At 36.5% G+C, this 19449-nt stretch overlaps 1 protein-coding gene and 1 long non-coding RNA gene across 2 annotated transcripts in view; one reads left to right on the forward strand and one right to left on the reverse strand.

The window, feature by feature from the left end:
* The first annotated feature begins 383 nt into the window (after positions 1-383).
* On the forward strand, positions 384-17533 carry LOC147821418 (uncharacterized). The gene is made up of 3 exons (XR_015447022.1): positions 384-5412; positions 13953-14145; positions 17283-17533. It is a non-coding gene; the product is annotated as an uncharacterized LOC147821418 (long non-coding RNA).
* Positions 11877-19449, reverse strand: part of Rxfp1 (relaxin family peptide receptor 1) — a 106831-nt gene continuing 99258 nt past the window's right edge. Inside the window, exons 16-18 of the mRNA XM_087200313.1 lie at positions 17500-17910; positions 16354-16572; positions 11877-14312 (exon numbers count right to left, since the gene is read on the reverse strand). Coding sequence (XP_087056439.1) covers positions 14011-14312; positions 16354-16572; positions 17500-17910 — 932 coding nt within the window. The 3' untranslated portion in view covers positions 11877-14010. The remainder of the gene's footprint in view (positions 14313-16353; positions 16573-17499; positions 17911-19449) is intronic.

Genomic DNA, 19449 nt, shown 5'->3' on the forward strand with positions numbered 1-19449 from the left:
GGGGAGGAGTGGAGCCACCGGATCACTAAGGTCAGGGGGCGGGACCACCAGGTCACTAAGGTCAGGGGTCACTAAGAGAGGGCAGGCCTATTTGGAGGGGAGTAGAGGGCTGGAAGGAGAAAGGGAAGCTGACTGAGGCAGGGAACTCACTTCCCTCCTCTTGCTATCTTGACAGAATTAGGGACAGCTAGCCACTACTTTTTAAATTTTTAAAAATTATTTTTATTAATATGTTATCAGTACAAGATTACATTCATTGTGGGGAATTGGTACATGTGCATTAACACATCTCAATTCTTTTTTTCCATTTCCCCACCATCCCCTTTATTACTATTTTTTCTTAAATTCTTTTTTTTTTTGGTACCGGGGATCGAACTCCAGTCCTTGCTGCCTGCACAGCAGGCGGCGAGACCAGTGAGATAAATCCCCCGCCCTTAAATTCTTTCATGAGTACATTTTAGGTATGCAATACGGATACATTTATCATTGGGTGCTTGTACCTGTACATGATGTATCTTGGTTCTTATTTTTTCCCTATTTCCTGTGCGCCCTTCACCCCCTCCATCCTTCCCTATTTACATAGATTTCATTTCCATTTTTTTCTTTTCTCATAATTTTTCCTTTCCCTTCTTTCCTTTCCCCTTCTCTTCCAATCACCCCCACCCCTTTGGACCTTTTTTTCCTATTTCAAATTATCAATTATTCCTTTTAATCATTTTAACCCTTATTTACACTTTCAGTTTCTCACACCAGAGAAACTATTTGGTATTTACTTGTGTGTCCTATTTATTTCACTTAAGAGTATGGCCTCAATATGCATCTATTTAGCTATGAATGTCTCTAGTTTCTTGTTCTTTATGGCTGAGTAGTACTCCATTTTATTAAAAAAAAAAAAACCCACATCTTCTTTATCCAGTTTCCAGTTAATGGGCACTTGGGCCGTTTCTAAGCTTTAGCTATTACAAACTGTGCTGCTATAAACATGGGTGCACATAAATCACTGTGGTATGAGTCTTTTAATTCTTTGGGGAAGATACCCAGCAGAATAGCTGGGTCAAATGGGATCTGTAGTCCTAGTTCTTTGAGCTATCTCCACACTGATTTCCACAGTGGTTGCACCAGTCTGCACTCCCACCAACAATGAAGCAGGGTTCCTCTTTCCCCACAGCCCCTCCAGCATTTGTTATTGGTTGATTTCTTGACAGCAGCCATTCTTTCTGGGGTGAGGTGGACTCTCAGTGTTGTTTTCATCTGCATTTCTTGAATGGCCAGTGATGTTGAACATTTTTTCAGATATTTATTTGCTGCATTTACTTCTTTGTCTGAGAAATGTCTGTTCATTTCAGATGACCATTTTTGAATTGGGTCTTTGAATTTGGGGGGTCTGATTATTTTCAGTTCTTTATATATTCTAGATAGTAGTCTTGTCTGAGGAATAGCAAGTAAAAATCTTTTCCCACATTGTAGGTTTCTGTTAGCTCTGTTGGTGGTTTCTCTTGCAGTGCAGAAGCTTTTTAATTAGATGAGATCCCAGTTGTTGAGTCTTTCTGCTAGTTCCTGTGCTACTGAGGTTTTGTTCATAAAGTCTTTTCCTATGCCAGTGTCTTCAAGAGTTCTACCTAACTTACCTTCCAGCAAGTTTAGTGTTTCTGTCTTAATATTTAGATCTTTAATCCACTTTGATCTTAGTTTAGTGCACAGTGATAGGTATGGGTCTAGTTTTAATCTTTGGCAGGTTGAAATCCAGTTTTTCCAACACCATTTATTAAAGAGGCTATCTTTCCTCCAATGAGGGTGGTTGGCTCCTTTGTCAGAGTTGAGGAGGCTCAGTATGTTTGAGTTGTTTCTGCATCTTCTAATCTATTCCACTGATCCTCAGGTCTGTTCTTTTGCCAGTACCATGCTGTTTTTATCACAGTAGCTTTGTAGTATAGTTTCAAGTTGGGGATTGTGAAACCCCCAGACACATCTCTGTTGCCTAGAATTGCTTTTGCTATTCTAGATCTCTTCTGGTTCCAAATGAATTTTTGGATTTTTTTTTTCTAGTTCTGTGAAATACATTGTTGGAATTTCAATCGGCATTGCATTCAATCTATATAGTAGTTTTGCAAGTATAGCCATTTTCACTATATTAGTTCTTCCTACCCAGGAGCAAGAGATGTCTTTCCATTTTCTTATATCTTCCTTGATCTCCTTTTTTAAAGTGCTGTCGTTTTCAATGTAGAGGTCTTTTGCTTCCTTTGTTAGACTGACTTCTAGATATTTCATTGTTTTGGATGCTATTGTAAAAGGAATTGTTTCCCTAATTTCTCTCTCAGTGAGTCTGTTATTTGTGTATAAGAAAGCTATTGTTTTTTGAGTGTTGACCTTGTATCCAGCTACTCTACTGAATCTGTCAATTAAGTCTAGAAGTCTTTTGGCAGAGTTTTTTGGGTCTTGTATGTAAACTCTCATATTGTCAGCAAATAATGACAGTTTAACTCCTTCCTTTCCTATCTTTATTCCTTTTATTTCTTTCACTTTTTTAATTGCTGTGGCTAATGTTTCCAGAACAATATTGAACAAGAGTGGTGATAGTGGGCATCCTTGTCTTGTTCCTGATTTTAGTGTGAAAGTTTTCAGTTTTTGACCATTTAGTGTGATGTTGGCTGTTGGTTTTTCATAGATAGCCTTAATCAGGTTAAGATAAAAACTTTCTATTCCAATTTTCTATAGCATTTTTATCATGAATGGGAGCTAGATTTTGTCTAATGCCTTTTCTGCATCTATTGTGATGATCATATGGTTTTTGTCCTTGACTCTGTTAATATAGTGTATTACATTTATTGATTTATGGATGTTGTACCATCCTTGCATCCCTGGGATAAATCAGACTTGGTCAGGGTGTATGATCTTCTTGATGACCCTCTGTATTCTGTTTGCCAGTATTTTGTTGAAGATTTTTGTATCTATGTTCATTGGGGAGATTGGCCTATAGTTCTCTTTTTTGGTTGAGTCTTTCCCTGATTTTGGAATCAAAGTAATACTTGCTTCCAGGAATGAATTTGGAAGTCTTGCTTCCCTTCAGTTTCCTTGATGAGTTTAAAGAGTAATGGCATTAGTTCTTCTTTAAATGTCCTGTAGAATTCAGCAGTGAAGCCATCAGGACCTGGGCTTTTCTTTGTTGGTAAATTTTTTTATTACATTTTCAGTTTCACTCATTGTAATTGGGATGCTTAGAATTTCTATATCTTCTTCATTTATCTTTGGCAATTTGTATGTACCTAGGAATCTGTCCATTTCTTCTGTGTTTTTCATCTTATTAGAGTACAGGTTCTCAAAGTAGGTATTGATGATCCTCTGGATTTCTGCTGGGTCTGTTGTGACTTCACCTTTTTCATTCTTAATTGCATGGATTTGAGCCTTTTCTTTCCTTTCTTTGATAAGATTGGCTAAAGGTTTATTGATTTTATGTATTCTTTTTGAAAAACCAACTCTTTGATTCATTGAATTTTTGTACCATTCTTAGTCTCCATTGCATTGATTTCTCCTCTGATCTTTATAATTTCCTCTCTTGTACAAAGTTTGGGTTTGTTATGCTCTTTTTTTTTTTTAGGAGCTTCAGGTTCTGCATTAGGTTATTTATTTGGATTTTCTCTCTTTTCCTAATATGGGCATTCACTGCTATAAATTTCTGGCATTGAACTGCTTTCATTGTGTCCCATAGATTCCTAGTTTTTTTGTACTGGCATTATCATGTACCTGTAGAAACTCTCTAATTTCTTCTTTAATTTCCTCTGTGACCCATTGGTTGTTCAGGAGGTGTTATTTAATTTCCATGTGTTTGTGGGAGTTTTGTGGTTTCTTATGTTATTGACCTCCAATTTTATTGCACTATGGTCTGATAATATATAGGGAATAACTTCAGTTCCTTTGCATTTTCTTAAACATGTTCTATGGGCTAGCATGTGGTCTATTTGGGGGAATGACCTGGGTGCAGCCTAAAAGATTGCATATTCTGATTTTGTGGGGTGGAACACTCTGTAGACATTTATTAAGTCCATTTGTTCAAAAGCTTGGTTCAGTTTTAGAATTTCGTTAATTTTATGTCTAGATGATCTGTCTATTTGTGATAGTGGGGTATTGAGGTCCTCCACTACATTGCATTAATGTTTATTTGATTTTTCATGCCCATCAATATTTGTTTTGTATAGTTGGGGGCATTTGTATTTGGTGCATATATATTTATGATTATCATCTCTTCTGCTTGGACTGTTCCCTTCACAAGGATGTAGTGAGCATCTTTGTCTCTCTTAATTAGTTTTGGGACTGCTCTTCCCAGTGGGGGCTAAGCTGGTGGCCGGTGGGCGTGCCTGAGAGGTCCTTACAGTCTCCTGGTCACACGTGGTCATAACGAGCCAGACTGAGCGGGGCTCACTCAGCCCAGGAGCACTCTGCCCACGTGGCTAAGCTGGGGGGTGGTGGGCATGCCCGGGGGGGGTCTTCCCCGTTTCTTTGTTGTTGTTCTTTTTGGTACTGGGGATCGAACTCGGGACCTTGCGCTTGCGAGGCAGGCAGCAGAACCACTGAGCTAAATCCCTGGCCCTCTTCCCCCTTTCTTTAAAAAATTTGTTTTTTTGCCAGCATCAGGTTCCTTATGAAGTCCTTATAAAGTTAATTATGATACAGCCAGACTAACAGCCAAAACTAATAGGCCAAAAAGCATATTTATTTTGCACTTTATTCATATTTTGGCTTTCTCATATAAGCGAAACCATGTGATATTTAAGCTCATGTGTCTGTTTTATTTAACTTAACATTATCGTCTCAGGTTGCATTCATTTTCCTACAAATGACTCAAGTTTATGGCAGGGTAGCACTTCACTGTCTGAAAATACCACATTTTCTTTATCCTTCTGTTTGTTGACACATAGGCTGCCTCGAAGATTTAGATATTATTAATTATGCTCATATAAACAGGGGTATGTATACATCACTGTGGTATGATATATTTAACTCTTGGAAAGATACCTAGAAGGGGAATAGCTGGGCCAAATGGCATTTCTATTTTTAGTTTAGTGCAGAAGCTTTTTAATAAGAAGTGATCCCAGTGGTTGATTCTTTGTGCTAGTTCCCATGCTACTGAGGTTTTGTTCATAGTCTTTTCCTATGCCAATGTCTTTAAGAATTCTACCTAACTTAACTTCCAGGAAGTTTCTGGGAAACAAAGCTTATTTATTTATTATTTTACATGAGAGAAATGTCTCTTTCCTTCTCTGCATCAAAGAGAATGCATAGGGCTTCAGTCCTGGAAGCAACATTGTGGGTAAAACAGGCCTTTGGAGAGAAGAGAGACGGGAAGAACCGGGATCTTGACACTGCTCTTCTCTTCTCCTATCTTGATACCTGCCTTCCCTCTGGATTTACAATGATGTGAGTCAGTAATATTTGGTATTACTGATGTCAGTTTGTGGTGAATTTTTTTAAAAAACTAACTGTGCAGCCAAAGCATTCTCAGTGATAGAATATCCTACTTAATCCAATCCCCTTACATTGCCTCTAACTAAATGCTTCCTGTGTTTCATTTAAGGCTGCATGTTCAGTTATAACCATAAGTAATCATAAGCACAACTTCAAGTTTCATGTGAAAAATGGGAGAATGTAATTATGCTTTAAGTCTTATTTCTGATCCAACAGACTCTATGGTTTCTTAGTATCACCCTACAGTTTAACAACAGTTAAAGAATGAAAAAGAAATGTTCATTAATTTTTCAAAATTTAAATACTGATTATTGAAAATAAGCTCTTATGATATTAACTCAAAATGAAGTCTAAGATGTGGATGGTGGTCTTAACAGCCCAATAGGTAAGGAAAGCTTTTTATTTTTAGTACCAAATAAAAGGTATATTAATATCCTTTTTGTCATGGTAATTTTCACCCCATGGTGAGCATTCCAATTCTAGGACAATCATCTCAAACAGGGTTCTGTTAGAAGCAGATCGAAAGCACCATGTTCTAGAAGAGACAAAAGTATCCACTGCTAATAAGAACCTACATTCTAGGTCCAGATTTAAAAAGAAGAAGAAGAAAAAAAAAAACAGGCAAATTGATTTTGCACAAATAATTAAAAAATTTAAAATTTAACTTTTTTCCTAAAAAAAAAAACTTGCCACAGCTACTGACAAATTCTGCTGTATTCACTGTGAGGATAAAATAACATTTCTACAAATAATTTGAAATAAAGGGTCTTTATTACTGGAGAGTGAAGGAGTTGACTATCACTCTCAAGTAAGCCCCCAAAATAATTTCCATGTGCAAGTTTGGTTTCTGTCACTTACAGTGGGAAATCCCTGCATGAAGCTTCCTGCCTACTGAATACACTGCAGCAATATCATCCATTTCTCCATGCTAGACTTAAGGAAGGTGACAAATAAGCAATGGTTATTAAACTTTAACTGAGAAAGATCTGCTAAACGTGAATATTTTCTCAGGGTATGTGTACTAAACTATGTCTGTTGTTTTATGATACTGTATCAAAAATACATGTACATGAGGTTGGTCTGGTCAATAAATCACATTTAAATTAGAAAAACTGGTCACTAAGATCCTAATTATAAGCTATTTAGGATACTAAGATTGGTGGAGCAAGGCTGGTTCCTGATTTGAACAATTACAAAAAGATATTTATAAAATGACACTAAGGAAGTTTTCAATGATTCTTTCAGTTATGATAGTGTTTCTAAAATTTTAAGTGACAATTATAAAAGAGTCCTCTCCCTTAAAGAACTGTATGGACACCTGGGACATGTTTTCAAATAATCACTGAAGATGAAAAAAAAATATGCCGGTAAGCAAAGAAGCTGGGTGTTGGTTACATATGCATTCATCATATAATTTTATGCACTTTTTTGTGTTTAAAAAATCTCCATGATAAAGTTAAATGCCAATTATAAAAAATACAATAATTAAGAGCAGAATGGTCTGGTGGATTTATTTTTTAAAAGTCTCAACACTATAACACAATCCCTCTGAAATTTGATTTTATATTCTCATTCCATACTGCTTTATTAAAGTATAATTTGCATCCATCCAATATACCACAATTTACTGATTCTTTGAGTTAGCTTATACAGTTATATAACCATTAGAACAATGATTTAATTTTAAACTGGGAGAAGTTTTTATTGTTATTGGTAGTAAGGGCGTATTTTATAGTTTTGGTCATAGAAATAAGGTCATGTTTAAATAATGGTTAGCATAATAGCTTAGCTGCACTGATGGTCTAATTATTTAAATACATGATAACCAAAAATCATGTACTTGTTCATTAGTTTTTATAAGACAATATAACAAGAAATATGAAAATGACAATTTAATCAACTTTATTCTCCACAGGAATCGGCTGGTCGAATGACACCTGCCTGAGTGATGCCTGGAATAGTCAGTGTGTAAACAAATGTGCTGTCTGGCTGACGCTAGGTGTAACCAAGTGGTTAAAGTCATGCCTGTTTTCTTCTCTTTGGAACATCAGTAATCCTAAAACCCAGTCGGCAACTAGATACTGTGTCTAAAGCTGTCCTCCCCTCCTTCCATCTACATTGACATAGTTCCTTCTTGCCCAGCTATGAGGAAGAAAGACCATTTTCCCCTTTCCATGTAACTTGCTCCTTGGCAGACGGCCCCTGGCAGCAGAGGGAGGCAGAGATCTGAATTGATGCCTTTCTGTTTCTCATCCTAGACTAGGGCAGCCCCAGGGAGGCTCTGAGCCCGGGGCTCCCTGAGGGATAGCAAAATTGGAACTTATCTTTCTCTTTCTGGGAGAAGGAAAAAAACTGGATCCACAAAAGAAGGCCTGAATTTCTGTACTCTCAGGCCAGCTGATTCTGTCACAGATCCACTGTCACTTCCGCCCAGGCTCTGGAGAGTTGGGGTGGGGAGCACCCATCTGACAGTGGCTTCTGACACTTGTTTCTACAGAAATTGGTCTGGGTTACTTCAGGGTCTGCTCCAGGAATTAGCATTTGTACTTTCATTTAAAATTTGTGTAAGAGTTGATTTTTCTAATGAAATCCCATAGGCTTTCCATATGAGGAAAAGACAACAATTCAAAGTGGATGAATATCATTGATGTGTAACTAGCAGCTAACATTCTCAGGCAACTTTGAAGATTTAGGTTTTGCATAAATAAAATATATATGAATTTACAATCAGTCACAATGCTCATATTTTACTGTTTTAAGCATTTAAAAATTAAATCCTTTTAGGAAAGTGTATACAGCCAGACACTCTTGGTCATGATGAATAATTTGTCACACAGAGTAATCACAGAATCTATTGTCCATATACTTGATTGAGTGTCAAAGGAAGCACTATTAAAAACTGTACCACAGGGATGGTATGATGGCTCATGCCTATAATCCTCATACTCCGAGAGGCTGAGCCTAAAGGATCACAAGTTTAAGTCCAGCCAGGGCAATTTAGCAAATTAGTGAGACTGTTTGAAAATTAAAAAAAAAAATTAAAGAGAGCTGGAGGTGTAGCTCAGTGTTAAGGCCCTGGGTTCAATCCCCAGTAGTGAAAAAAAAAATTGCACCATAGGGCTAGGGATACAGACCAAAGGGTAGAGTGCCTGCCCCATGTGAGTGAGGCCCTGTGTTTGATCCACCCTCAAGGAAAAACAAAAACTAGGACAACAGGTGTGAACTAAAACTATCCCAGGCAAATTGGGAGATAAAGTCACTCCAGTTATCCACAGGTCAATGCAGAAACGTTGACACTTTTATGTGTAACAAGAGTTAGTTATGGTTTCCAATTGTTCAGGGACTAAAATTAATTCCTCCACAGTTATTCTCAAGCTCCTACTTTTGGAAAGCTTTAGCTACCAGTAAAGAAGCTAGAAGGAATTTCCTTTTTAATCCCATCCTTTGGGCTGTGATAATTTTCCTTTTGTACCATTAACATCCTTACCTTCACATTTATAATGAGTATCACTCAATTATGAACTTCAATGAACAATACTGAATATAGTAAAATAGGCTGGAATATACCAAGTGTGAATTATGGCCATGACCAAACCCAAATTTTGGTGAAAAAAATCCAGTCCTAGGGGTGACACACATTTATTACTGGATAATTTAAGAAACATTGCAAAAACCATTGTCAATATAAAATATCACCAATAAGGTTGAAACTTGGTGAATATACTTTTAAAAAGGAAAAAATGAATTTGTAGATACTCCCCACAACTATTTATATTGTTAGAACTTAAAACAATATTTCAATTTCTTTTAAGGTCTCTTCACTAAAGAACTTCACTCTGACACTAAAAATGTCACAATTAAAATTCTCAGCAGCATTTATGTCCCTAAACATTAAAAACTAAATCAAACTAAAATATTACAAACAGCTGGAATTTATAAACCAGAGGATTTTCTACTTTAGGAAAGAGATTATAATGAAGTATGGGAAAATTTTATGAACTTGTTAGTCCAACTAAATGAATTTGCATTCTGTAGCAGTTCAATAATTTTATAAGTTGGAATACTGCCCAAGAATGAAATGGGAATTTTGGGGGTTGCTTTTTATGCAGAAGCCAAAATGATTTACATTTAAAACTTTAAATTACAGATTAAAACACACAGCATGAAGCTGAAATGGCTTGTAATAGGTGAACAGTAGCATTGTGAATTTTCTTCTCATGAAAAAAGCAATATATTTGCTAAAATTATTTCTGAATGAACTTCCAAAACTATTAGTGTCATTCACTTACATACTGTGATATTAAGATAATAATGATTTAAATACTGGTTCTGATAGTTTATTCCATTTACATAAAATATCATGAGAAATTTAGAAACACTCTGAGGCTCCCAGAGCAGAAACAGCAATGCAACTTTTCTACTAATATTTAGAGCAAACCATCTGAGAATGTCATCAAGTACATTTCCTTTGATCTAATTCATAACTCCTATTATTATTTTATATTTTTATTTAAAATGAGAAACATTTGCAAAAGTTTCCTTACAATGAAACCCTCCGCAGGAAATCCTAGGCAATTACCAATGGAAATGGTGCTTAAATTTATCTTCTTAATTTTTTCCCACAGCTAAAATGATGTTTTCCCTTAGCTGAATTTTCACCAGTGGACATTAGATTCTTAATGTCATCGGTCAGAATGTGAGAAATTTGAGCAAACCATTACGGCTAACACCAGCATAAACAACAACAAAATGTCATTTTATTAGACAAGAGAGAGGTCAGAGAAACCTACACAGAAATAGAAGTGAAGTAAGCTATCAAAAATGTGAGAACTAAAAAAACAAAAAAGAAAAAAAAGAAAAATGTGAGAACTATTTAAAAATAGTAATAGATATAAAAATTCCATTGAGATTCCATTGAATTACAATGCACTAGAGGGACCCAATCCAAAAGATGAGAAGCTTCCATTTTCTCCCATTGTTAAATTTTTAAATATTATATTCTCTATGATCTGACACAAAATAGACATTTGAAGACTGTCTAGCACCTACGTGTGACACTGTAGAGAGCTGGTATCTGGGTTTATGGCTCATTCATTCATGCATTCACCCTCAAAGTCAAACAGGACAGAGTTGGTGGTTTCAGAGTGCACTGGGAAAGGACTAGCAGGCGATTTTCAGAGTTAAAACCTGTGGTGAGCCGAGTGCAGGTGCCACGGACACGAGGGAGTCACAAGAGCTTCCCAGAGGCTGCAGCCACCAAGCTGGTGAAGTTCTAGGCGGACGAGCTGTCTCGAGTACTAAAAAGTGAGCTGCCTCTGAGTGGCACGGCCAGAGGGTGGGACAGGTGGGGACTCTGAAAACCATGCTCTGAGGATACAGGAACGCTGAGGAGGCTCCCCGCTTGTTGGTGGTCTCTCTAAAGGGAGACCTGAGACCCCGGGGAGCACCGACCTTTAAAGAAAAAACAGGAGACAGGCTGGGGGACAAGCAGCAGTTTATTTCCTCTGACACTGTTCGACAATCACAAAGGAAAGAAGTAAGGCTTTTACGCATGTAGGAAAGCAGTTTAGTTATTCTGGCTATCCTCTTTCTGATTTTAATCTCTGGTGAGAAATGACTTTAAGTGACTCATAAAAGCTAAAGGCCAATTCACAAGTCCCCGGTTTCCGTTCACCAATCCTGTACATCAAAGAGCACACCGCAGCCCTCTTCTTATCAGATGGTAGCAAGAGAGCAGGGCGACTTCAGCCAAAATCAAGCCCACTGGCCCACCACAAACGTCACAGATGTGCATAGTGAGTCGTATCCCTCTTACCACCCATAGAGTCATTGGGTCGCTGTCCTCTGATCCCGGACAATGGTTACTGAGAAAACTAGGAAAACATGTTTTTCTCCTGTGAAACTTTTACAATGTCTCTTAAAGTTTCCCGGAATTCTTTTAACAAACAGACTTGTGGAAATTCCCAGAAACAACTTAATTTTCTCAGATAACTTCTTGTGATCAATTCTTATAACTAGATAACTAAATTCTACAATTTCCCACAATATAGTTTGAATATTAATGATCTGTTACATATATTTCAACTGTCTCTTATAATGTGGTTTATCTTTGTATTTTGATTATGGAATCTCTTTGAATAAAGGTTTTTATTTTTTTTTAATTTTTTGGTTCTGGGGATCCAACTCAGGACCTTGTGCTTGCAAGGCAGGTGACGGCACCACTGAGCTAAATCCCTAGCTGCAAATTTTTAATGTACTCTTACCAAGCTCACAATGATTTGTTCATTCTGTGTTTTGTATAGGAAATGTCATAAAGATACATCCTATTTGTCCTTCCAAAAGTTTAAAATTTTTTTTTTAACATCTAGGTGTTTAATCCAACTGAAATTTGTTTTTTCTTTCTGTATTATTTTAGGATCTTGCTTTTTTTTTTTTTTTTTTTTGCAATTGTATATCTCTTCTTCCAAGTACCATTGTTTCTAATGCAGTGTCTGTCATTCACTTACTTTTTAAGTGCCAAGTTCTGAGCTCTCTGTATTCTTTTGATATATTGGCTTAACTCCATGCTAAGGCCCCCTTAAATTTTCCTTACAGGCTGTCCGTCCCCTTGGCAAGAAAGAATTCTGCCTGATAGTCTTTGAACTGAAAATAGCTCTTCCTGGTTTTACAGCAACCAGACAGACTTTGGACTTGAACTGGCAGAGTTTTTAGACTTGCCAGCTACCATAATCACGAATAAGCTAATTCCTTGTATTCTGTCTTCCCCAATATCTATCTATCTATCTGTCTGTCTGTCTGTCTATTTATCTATCTATGGATCTGTGTTTCTATGAAGAATAGTAATATGGTATTTACAAATAATACACTAGTATCTATGTAACATTGAGGTTACTTTTTTAAACAACTCTAAAACCCTATAATGATCACCTGATTGAATCAGTCATCACTTTCTTAGCTGCTACCCCTTCCCCTAATAATCTCTGATCTTTCTAGCTTTATGAATCTGTTTATTTTAGATCTGGTGTGTATGTGGAATTATATAGCATTTTTCCTTTTATTACATTTTCTTGTAGCATGTTTCAGAATTGAATTTCTTTTACTATTCCCTTGTGTGTGTATATATTTGTTCATTCATCAAGGCACTTGGGTTTTTTTCTTCTTTTGGCGATTATGAATAATGCTGCAATAAACATTTGCATAAAAGTATGTTTAAGTCCTATTTTCAGTTCTCTTGGGTTTATATCTAGGAGTGAAATTGCTGGGTGTTATGATTTAGATCCAGAATATCTCCCAGAAGTCTCATGTGCTAGAGGTGAAGCCTTTGGATGGTGATTGGATCAGGGGGGCGCTGTACTAATTAGTGGATGAATCCATTGATGAGTTCAGAGCTTAATATGTTAGTAGGCAGTGGGGCCAGGTCAGTGGAGTCCTGACCTAGAAGGGTGTGTTCTTGTCCCAGTTCTCTCTGCTTCTTGGCTGCCATGGATTGAGTAGCTTTCTTCCACCAGTCCTTCCACCATGCTGATTCTGCCCTGGAGCTAGGTGACTGTGGACTAAACCCTCTGAAACCATGAGCCAAAAACCCCTCTCCTTTAAGTTTTGGGTGTGAGATATTTTGTCTCATGACAGGAAAGTGACTAATACACTGGGTCATATGGTAATTATATTTTTTAATTTTTTTGAAGGACTGTTACACTTTTATGTGGCTACACCATTTTTCATCTCCATTAGCACTGTATAAAGGATTTTAAATTCTACACATCTTCTCCAACATTTATTTATTGATAATAACCCCTCTTACCAAATGAGAAGTTTTTCACATTGTCGTTTTAATTTAGATTTCAGTAATGACTGGTTATGTGGGGCACATCTTTATGTGCTTATTGGTCATTTGTATAAGTTCTTTGAAGAAATATTCATTCAAGTCTTTTGCTTAAAATTTTGTCATTGAGTTTTAAGAGTGCTTTGTATATCCTGGATGTTAAGCCCTTTTCAGAGATATGGTTTGCATTATTTCTTATATCCTGGTAGGTTATCTTTTTACTTTCTTGGTAAGCTCCTTTGATACACAGAAGTTAATTTAGAGATGAGAATTCTTAAAACAGAATATTTGTATTTTGCAAACATATTTTCTTTGATATGCATGCCATATGAAACTTAGGAGCAGTACATGAACTTTGTGCAGTCTTTTGTAGTTAACAACTTACAGATGGAAAAGGTTCTTACTGCTTACTTCCAGCAGTCTACTGTAATGTGATTTGCATAGTGGGTGCTCCATAAATGTATGATAGAACAATGAATTAATCTCTCTGTAGTAGATTTCTCTTAATTTCTTATACAAAATATATATTTTATATACACATTATGATTATAATTTCTTTTATATAAGCTTTAACCACTTTTTTCTTTATCTCCTTGTAAGCTAATTTGTCTTAGCCATTATTAATGTCTATATTAATTTAATAATTTTATGGTATTTATTTCTTGCTCAGAAGTCCCTCCTGGAGCTCCCCACAGTATTCTCTGTGAAGAAGTGGGCCTCTGAGTCAGCTATGAATAGGAATTGAGTCGAGTTGATTGAGAAATCTGTGACATTTCACAGGGGTCTGTGAAAGCAGCTGGCCTCCTGGCCTCAGGCAGCATCTCCTGGAGAGGCCACATCTCCACCCAGATGAGGGATGGAGGGTATGTTTTCTGACTTCGTTTGCTGTCAATAGACCTTCTTTGTCTGTAGTTGTACCAAAACTGGTGGATGGTTTCTTTGAATGGTCTTGTGGTCAGAGTATAAAGAATTGGGTTCAAAGCACTGTTGATAGGCAGAATAAAAATCACTACCCAAGAAGTTATTGTACCTGGAAGAGAAAAATGAAATAATTTGTGCATATAGATGTTTACAAGGATAGAAACCCCTTTCCTGTGTCTTCCACCCCGGACCCAGTATTGACTCTTAATTTTTTCCTTTGATGTCATGTAATTAATACCAACTCCACATTTTTCCAGGATGTCTTTTCAGAGAGCCAGTGTTTGAGGGGAGTGCGGTGCTGTAAAAGAAGGTTCTTGGCTAAAGTAGCGTCTCCTAACTGCATCCACAGAAGTATTCCATTAGGTAGAAATGGTTCCCACAAAGTAATGACATAGTATTATGATTCCAGCTTAGGAGAAGCACATTGCTTAGTGTTTAAATCATGACTTTTTCAAATGTGTTAACCAGTAGATGGTACATACAGTTTTCTTAGAATATGCAGGCTTATCTTTAGTGGATTTTTCTCTTGCTATTTATTTAATTCTAAAAATAGGTATGCACTTTTAGACTTTGGGCCAGTATTTATTTCACTGAAAACTTCTTTGGCTAAACTCAATTAAAAATCATCTTAGGGGTTGGGAATATAGCTCAGAGATAGAACCCTTGCTTAGCATGCATGTTCCATTCCCAGCATCACAAAATAATGGTAATAATAACATATATATATATATATATGATCTTAATTTTACAAATGTATTTTTAAAATGTGAATATATAGTATACATAGTAACAGGACATTTGCAGATTTTTAATTGTACTAAAACATAACATAACATTTACCATTTTAGCTTCCTTGTTTTTGGTGTAGGAAGTTGAACTTGAGGTTTTGCACGTGCTAGGCAAGCACTCTACCACATAGCTACATGCCCATTGTAACCGTTTTGTAGTGTACAGTTCAGCGGTCTTAAGTACATTCACAGTGTTGTACAGCCATCATCACAGTCCATCTCCAGAACTTTTCATCTTCCGAAAGTGAAATTATACCTGTTCAACAGTGATTCCCTATTTTCCTCTACCCCAGCTCCTAACAACTATCATTCTGTATTGTTAGTTGACTAGTCTAGGAGCTGCCTAGCGGAGGAATCCTAAAACCTTTGCCCCTTTGTGTCTGACTTATTTCAGTTAACGTAATGTCCTCAAGACTCACCTGTATTGTAGCATGTGTCTGAATGTTTTGCTTTTATAAGGCTGGATGACAATCCATTGTGTGTGCATATACTATATTTTATTTATTCATTCTCCCAACTATGGACACTGGTATTGCTTTCATCTTTAGCTATTGTGAATAATGCTGTTACAAACATGGGTGTAAAACATATACTTGGGTTGTTTCTTTCAAATCCTTTGGTTATTTATCCAGAAGTAGAATTGCTGGGCTGTACTCTATGTTTAATTTTTTGTGGAATCACCATCACTCTATTTTCTGTAGCAGCTATACCATTTTATATTCACACCAGCAGTATACAGATGATGTTCCAGTTTCTCCGTGTGCTTGCTGACACTTCATTTTCTGTGTGAGGAGATGTGTGGTGTAGGTTTTGAGACAGGGTCAGTTTGTAGCTCAGGCTGGACTCCCAAGTCACAATCCTGCCTCAGCCTCCTGAGTGTTGGGATTACAGGTGTGTGGCACCACAACAGGTATCTGTGTAAGACACTAACCACCCTACTGGATGTGATACAAATTATTTTTAAATAAGTGTTTTCTTCTATTATCTCTCATACTCTGGTGTAATGTTTTCTAAATTGAATATGTTCCATGAAGAAAAACTTCTTACTTCTGATAAAAGTGTTTATTTGATAATTTTGCCTCAGTCTCCATTCTGATCATCTTAAGCATACAGTTTATTTCAGCACTGCATACCATTTATTTTAGTTATTGTTCTTTTGTTCCAGCAGTAATTGTATTATTAGGCATTAAAGAACCAAACAACTTCCTGTCAGTAAACATTTATTGATGAGCAGAGCCTAAAGTCCGTGTAACTTGGACTTAACCATTTTGAAACTAGTTAGTGTTAAGAATCTTAATTATGTTACTTAGAAGACTGTTGTGCAAGCAGATTACTCTTTACAGAAAGAAAGAAAAATTGTACCTGGTATTTCTACCTGAAGCAGTGAAAGAAATTTTAGTACAAAAATGGGTATCCAGCATAATGCATCGGTAAATACAATAAAGAAAAACCGCTTGGCGAGGATCATCTCTTTTTTAACTTGATTCCGTATTTCAGTTGCTGTCCCGGTGCTTCTGTGAACACTGTAAAACATGCTTCCATAGGAAAACACAATGATGACAAACGCTGCCAAGTTAACACCTGTTTAGAAGAGAAGGGGTGATACTGCCTATGAGTGTTCTTTCAAAACAAGCAAATAAACAGAACAAACCCTTGGGTGTTATTATTAAAGATACGAAAGCTGTAATACATATTTTTCATGTTTCATAAAGAATTCTTAAGTTGCACAAAAACGATTTGTTTTTGGAGATGCTGGGGGTGGATAGATCAAGGGCTCTACCACTGAGCTACACCCCGAGCACATCATGAATTCTTTTGAGTTGAAGTATTATTGAAATAATAAAGAATGACGAGATGTTTAATTTTAAAGGTGAATATTAAAATTTTAGTAAGTCATGAAATACTCTGGCCTTGGTACTTTCTAGCATTAGTGATTTTTAAAATAATTTAATTACTTTGTGTTGCATTTTGACAATATTTTTACATTGTTGCCTTAGAACAGTTGTATGTATACTCCTGGGTGAAAGATATATGTAGCTACACACATGGATTTGAAAAGGTAATACTTTATGAATATGCTCATATTGTTTTTTGAATTATGCTCATATTTTATTGGGGAGCCAAAGTATATTTTGCTTGTTATTATTATTAGGGTTAACACATGAAATACAAATGATCAGTGTTTTATTGAGTCCATCTGGTTGAAATTTATATGATAAAGCAGTGATTTGGAGGAAAATGCCCATTGGGGATTCTGATAGAATTCTTTCTCTTTTTTTTTTTGGTACCAGGGATCGAACTCAGGTCCTTGCGCTTGAGCAGCAGGCGGCGAAACCAGTGAGCTAAATCCCCGGCCCAATTCTGATAGAATTCAACTCACTCTCAATGAGACAAAATGGATAAAAGATTTGAAATAAAAATTTGTAAACATTAGAAGACATAGTGAGTTTTATATTCTTCATTACCCCAGCATTTGAATGAAATGGCTTGTAATATAAAGTTTCTTACCAAGAAAAATTGCCACTGAATAAATCTGGGCTCCAGTACTTTCTGTATCTTCTGAGTGAAGAGGGAAACATACTCCATTGGTACCATAGTAGTTTTTGAAAAATTCCTTATTGCTTAGTGGAATGAAAGCCACTATGAACCCAACAATCCAAATGAGAATCAGAATTGTAATTGTTCTGCATTTTCGAGGTCTTAAACACCTAAAAGGATACACAATGCAGATGTATTTCTCCAAAGTAAGAAATGTCAAAAGTAGAACTGACACTTCTGTGGACAGAATGGCCAAAGAGCCCATAAGCTGACAATTTGTACTGTCCGTCCACAGCTGTGCATGCTTATGGTATTCTCCACGGAACTTGAGGTCCAAGGCTCCGATGACAAATAAGTACACTCCCATGAGGCAATCGGCACCTACAGGGGCCAGCAAATTTCACAGATTTAGAGAAATAAATAGGCATGATGAAATTATCAGTAAACAATGCAATTTTTTTTTTTTGTACCAGAGATTGAACTCAGGACCTTGCACTTAAGAGGCAGGCATGGTGCCACTGAGCTAAATCCCCGGCCCAGCAATACAATTTTTAATATTGAAAAAATAGCCTAGTTTCTTCTACCTTGGGAGGAAATAATTTTTATTCTTCTAAGGATTAGTGGGCTGGCAGTGTAATGTCGCTCAGTGCTAGAAAGTATGCATAGCATGCATGAGGCCCTGGGATTGTTCCTCAGGGCTACACCAAAAAAACTCCCAGAACTACAACCAAAAAGAACAATAAAAAACAAACCCTCACTTAATGATGAGGACCTATTCATTCACCCTTTTTGGTAAGCAGTCTCATAACACCTTCTAAAGTTAATTACACAATCCCTTATCTGTTTTCCTTTAAAATGTAAGTCTTTAAGATCAGAGATCTTATCTCTTTTGTTCTCCATTCTACACCTGTCATGGAGAAGTGTAGAGTAAATATATAAAATCTAGTTATGTTGAACATTCAGTTAGGGACCCAGATGGAGGTGGTGTTTGGCTCAGCTCTTCCACTGAAATTCTTCCTGCTCAGCAAGCGAAGGATGTCATCCAGAACCTGCCATGCAGAACTGTACTCTAATTCTCCCCTCATTTTTACATCTTTGTCGATTTTTACTCTGTTCTGCCCCCAGATTAGTCTCAGTATGTACCCTACTTGTTTTTTAAAAATATTTTAAGCAAACATTTCTATCAAATTGAGATGTTTTGACGGTGCAAACATTCTATATGAAGTCCCTAAAATCATTTGTCTGACCCTAATTCTAACACTGAAGTTACATTCTAGTTTTCATTAGGAAATTGAACTTAACTTGAAGTTGTGTAAGTAACAGTACAAAGTATTAAACATCTTAGTACTGTTTTTTACGTAGCTTGTAATGAAAAGAATAATTAGATGTCAGACTTGGAGCAAGGTTGTGGGTAGGACATTTAACAGCATACAAAGAGGCAACATTCAGTCCTGGAATGGAGCTCAGTGGTAGAGTATAGGTACAAGGCGTAGGTTCAATCCTCCCATCCCTCAAAAGAAAACATCATGTAGATTGATGCTTTACTTGCTTGAGAGACTGCAGATAAGTTCTAGGCCATGTGCCCCAGACTGCAAATATTCACAAGATGGGTTTCTTGCTTATTTTTGCTTCTACTCTTTATTTAACATAATCTCTCACAACCATATTTCAAAAACTTAAAAATTACTACCTGAAAACACTTGTCTGTAATTCAAGTTATGGATGGAAAGGATTCTAGCAGCTCAGAGACTAGAAAAATAACTAGTTGTTAAGTCAGTATCTGTGAACTGGACATGCAAAGAAAGATGTAAATATGGTTCTGGATGTAAAAATTTGACCATAGAAGGTTGCAGTATTTTTGCGGTAAAAGATTTTGGATGCTTTAACAAATTATACCTCACAGCTACTTTATAAGAGAAA

The sequence above is a fragment of the Heterocephalus glaber genome, unplaced genomic scaffold (genome assembly GCF_053883595.1).
Source record: "Heterocephalus glaber isolate CG9 unplaced genomic scaffold, H.glaber_assembly_v1.0 deba00001737, whole genome shotgun sequence".
Lineage (NCBI taxonomy): Eukaryota > Metazoa > Chordata > Mammalia > Rodentia > Bathyergidae > Heterocephalus > Heterocephalus glaber.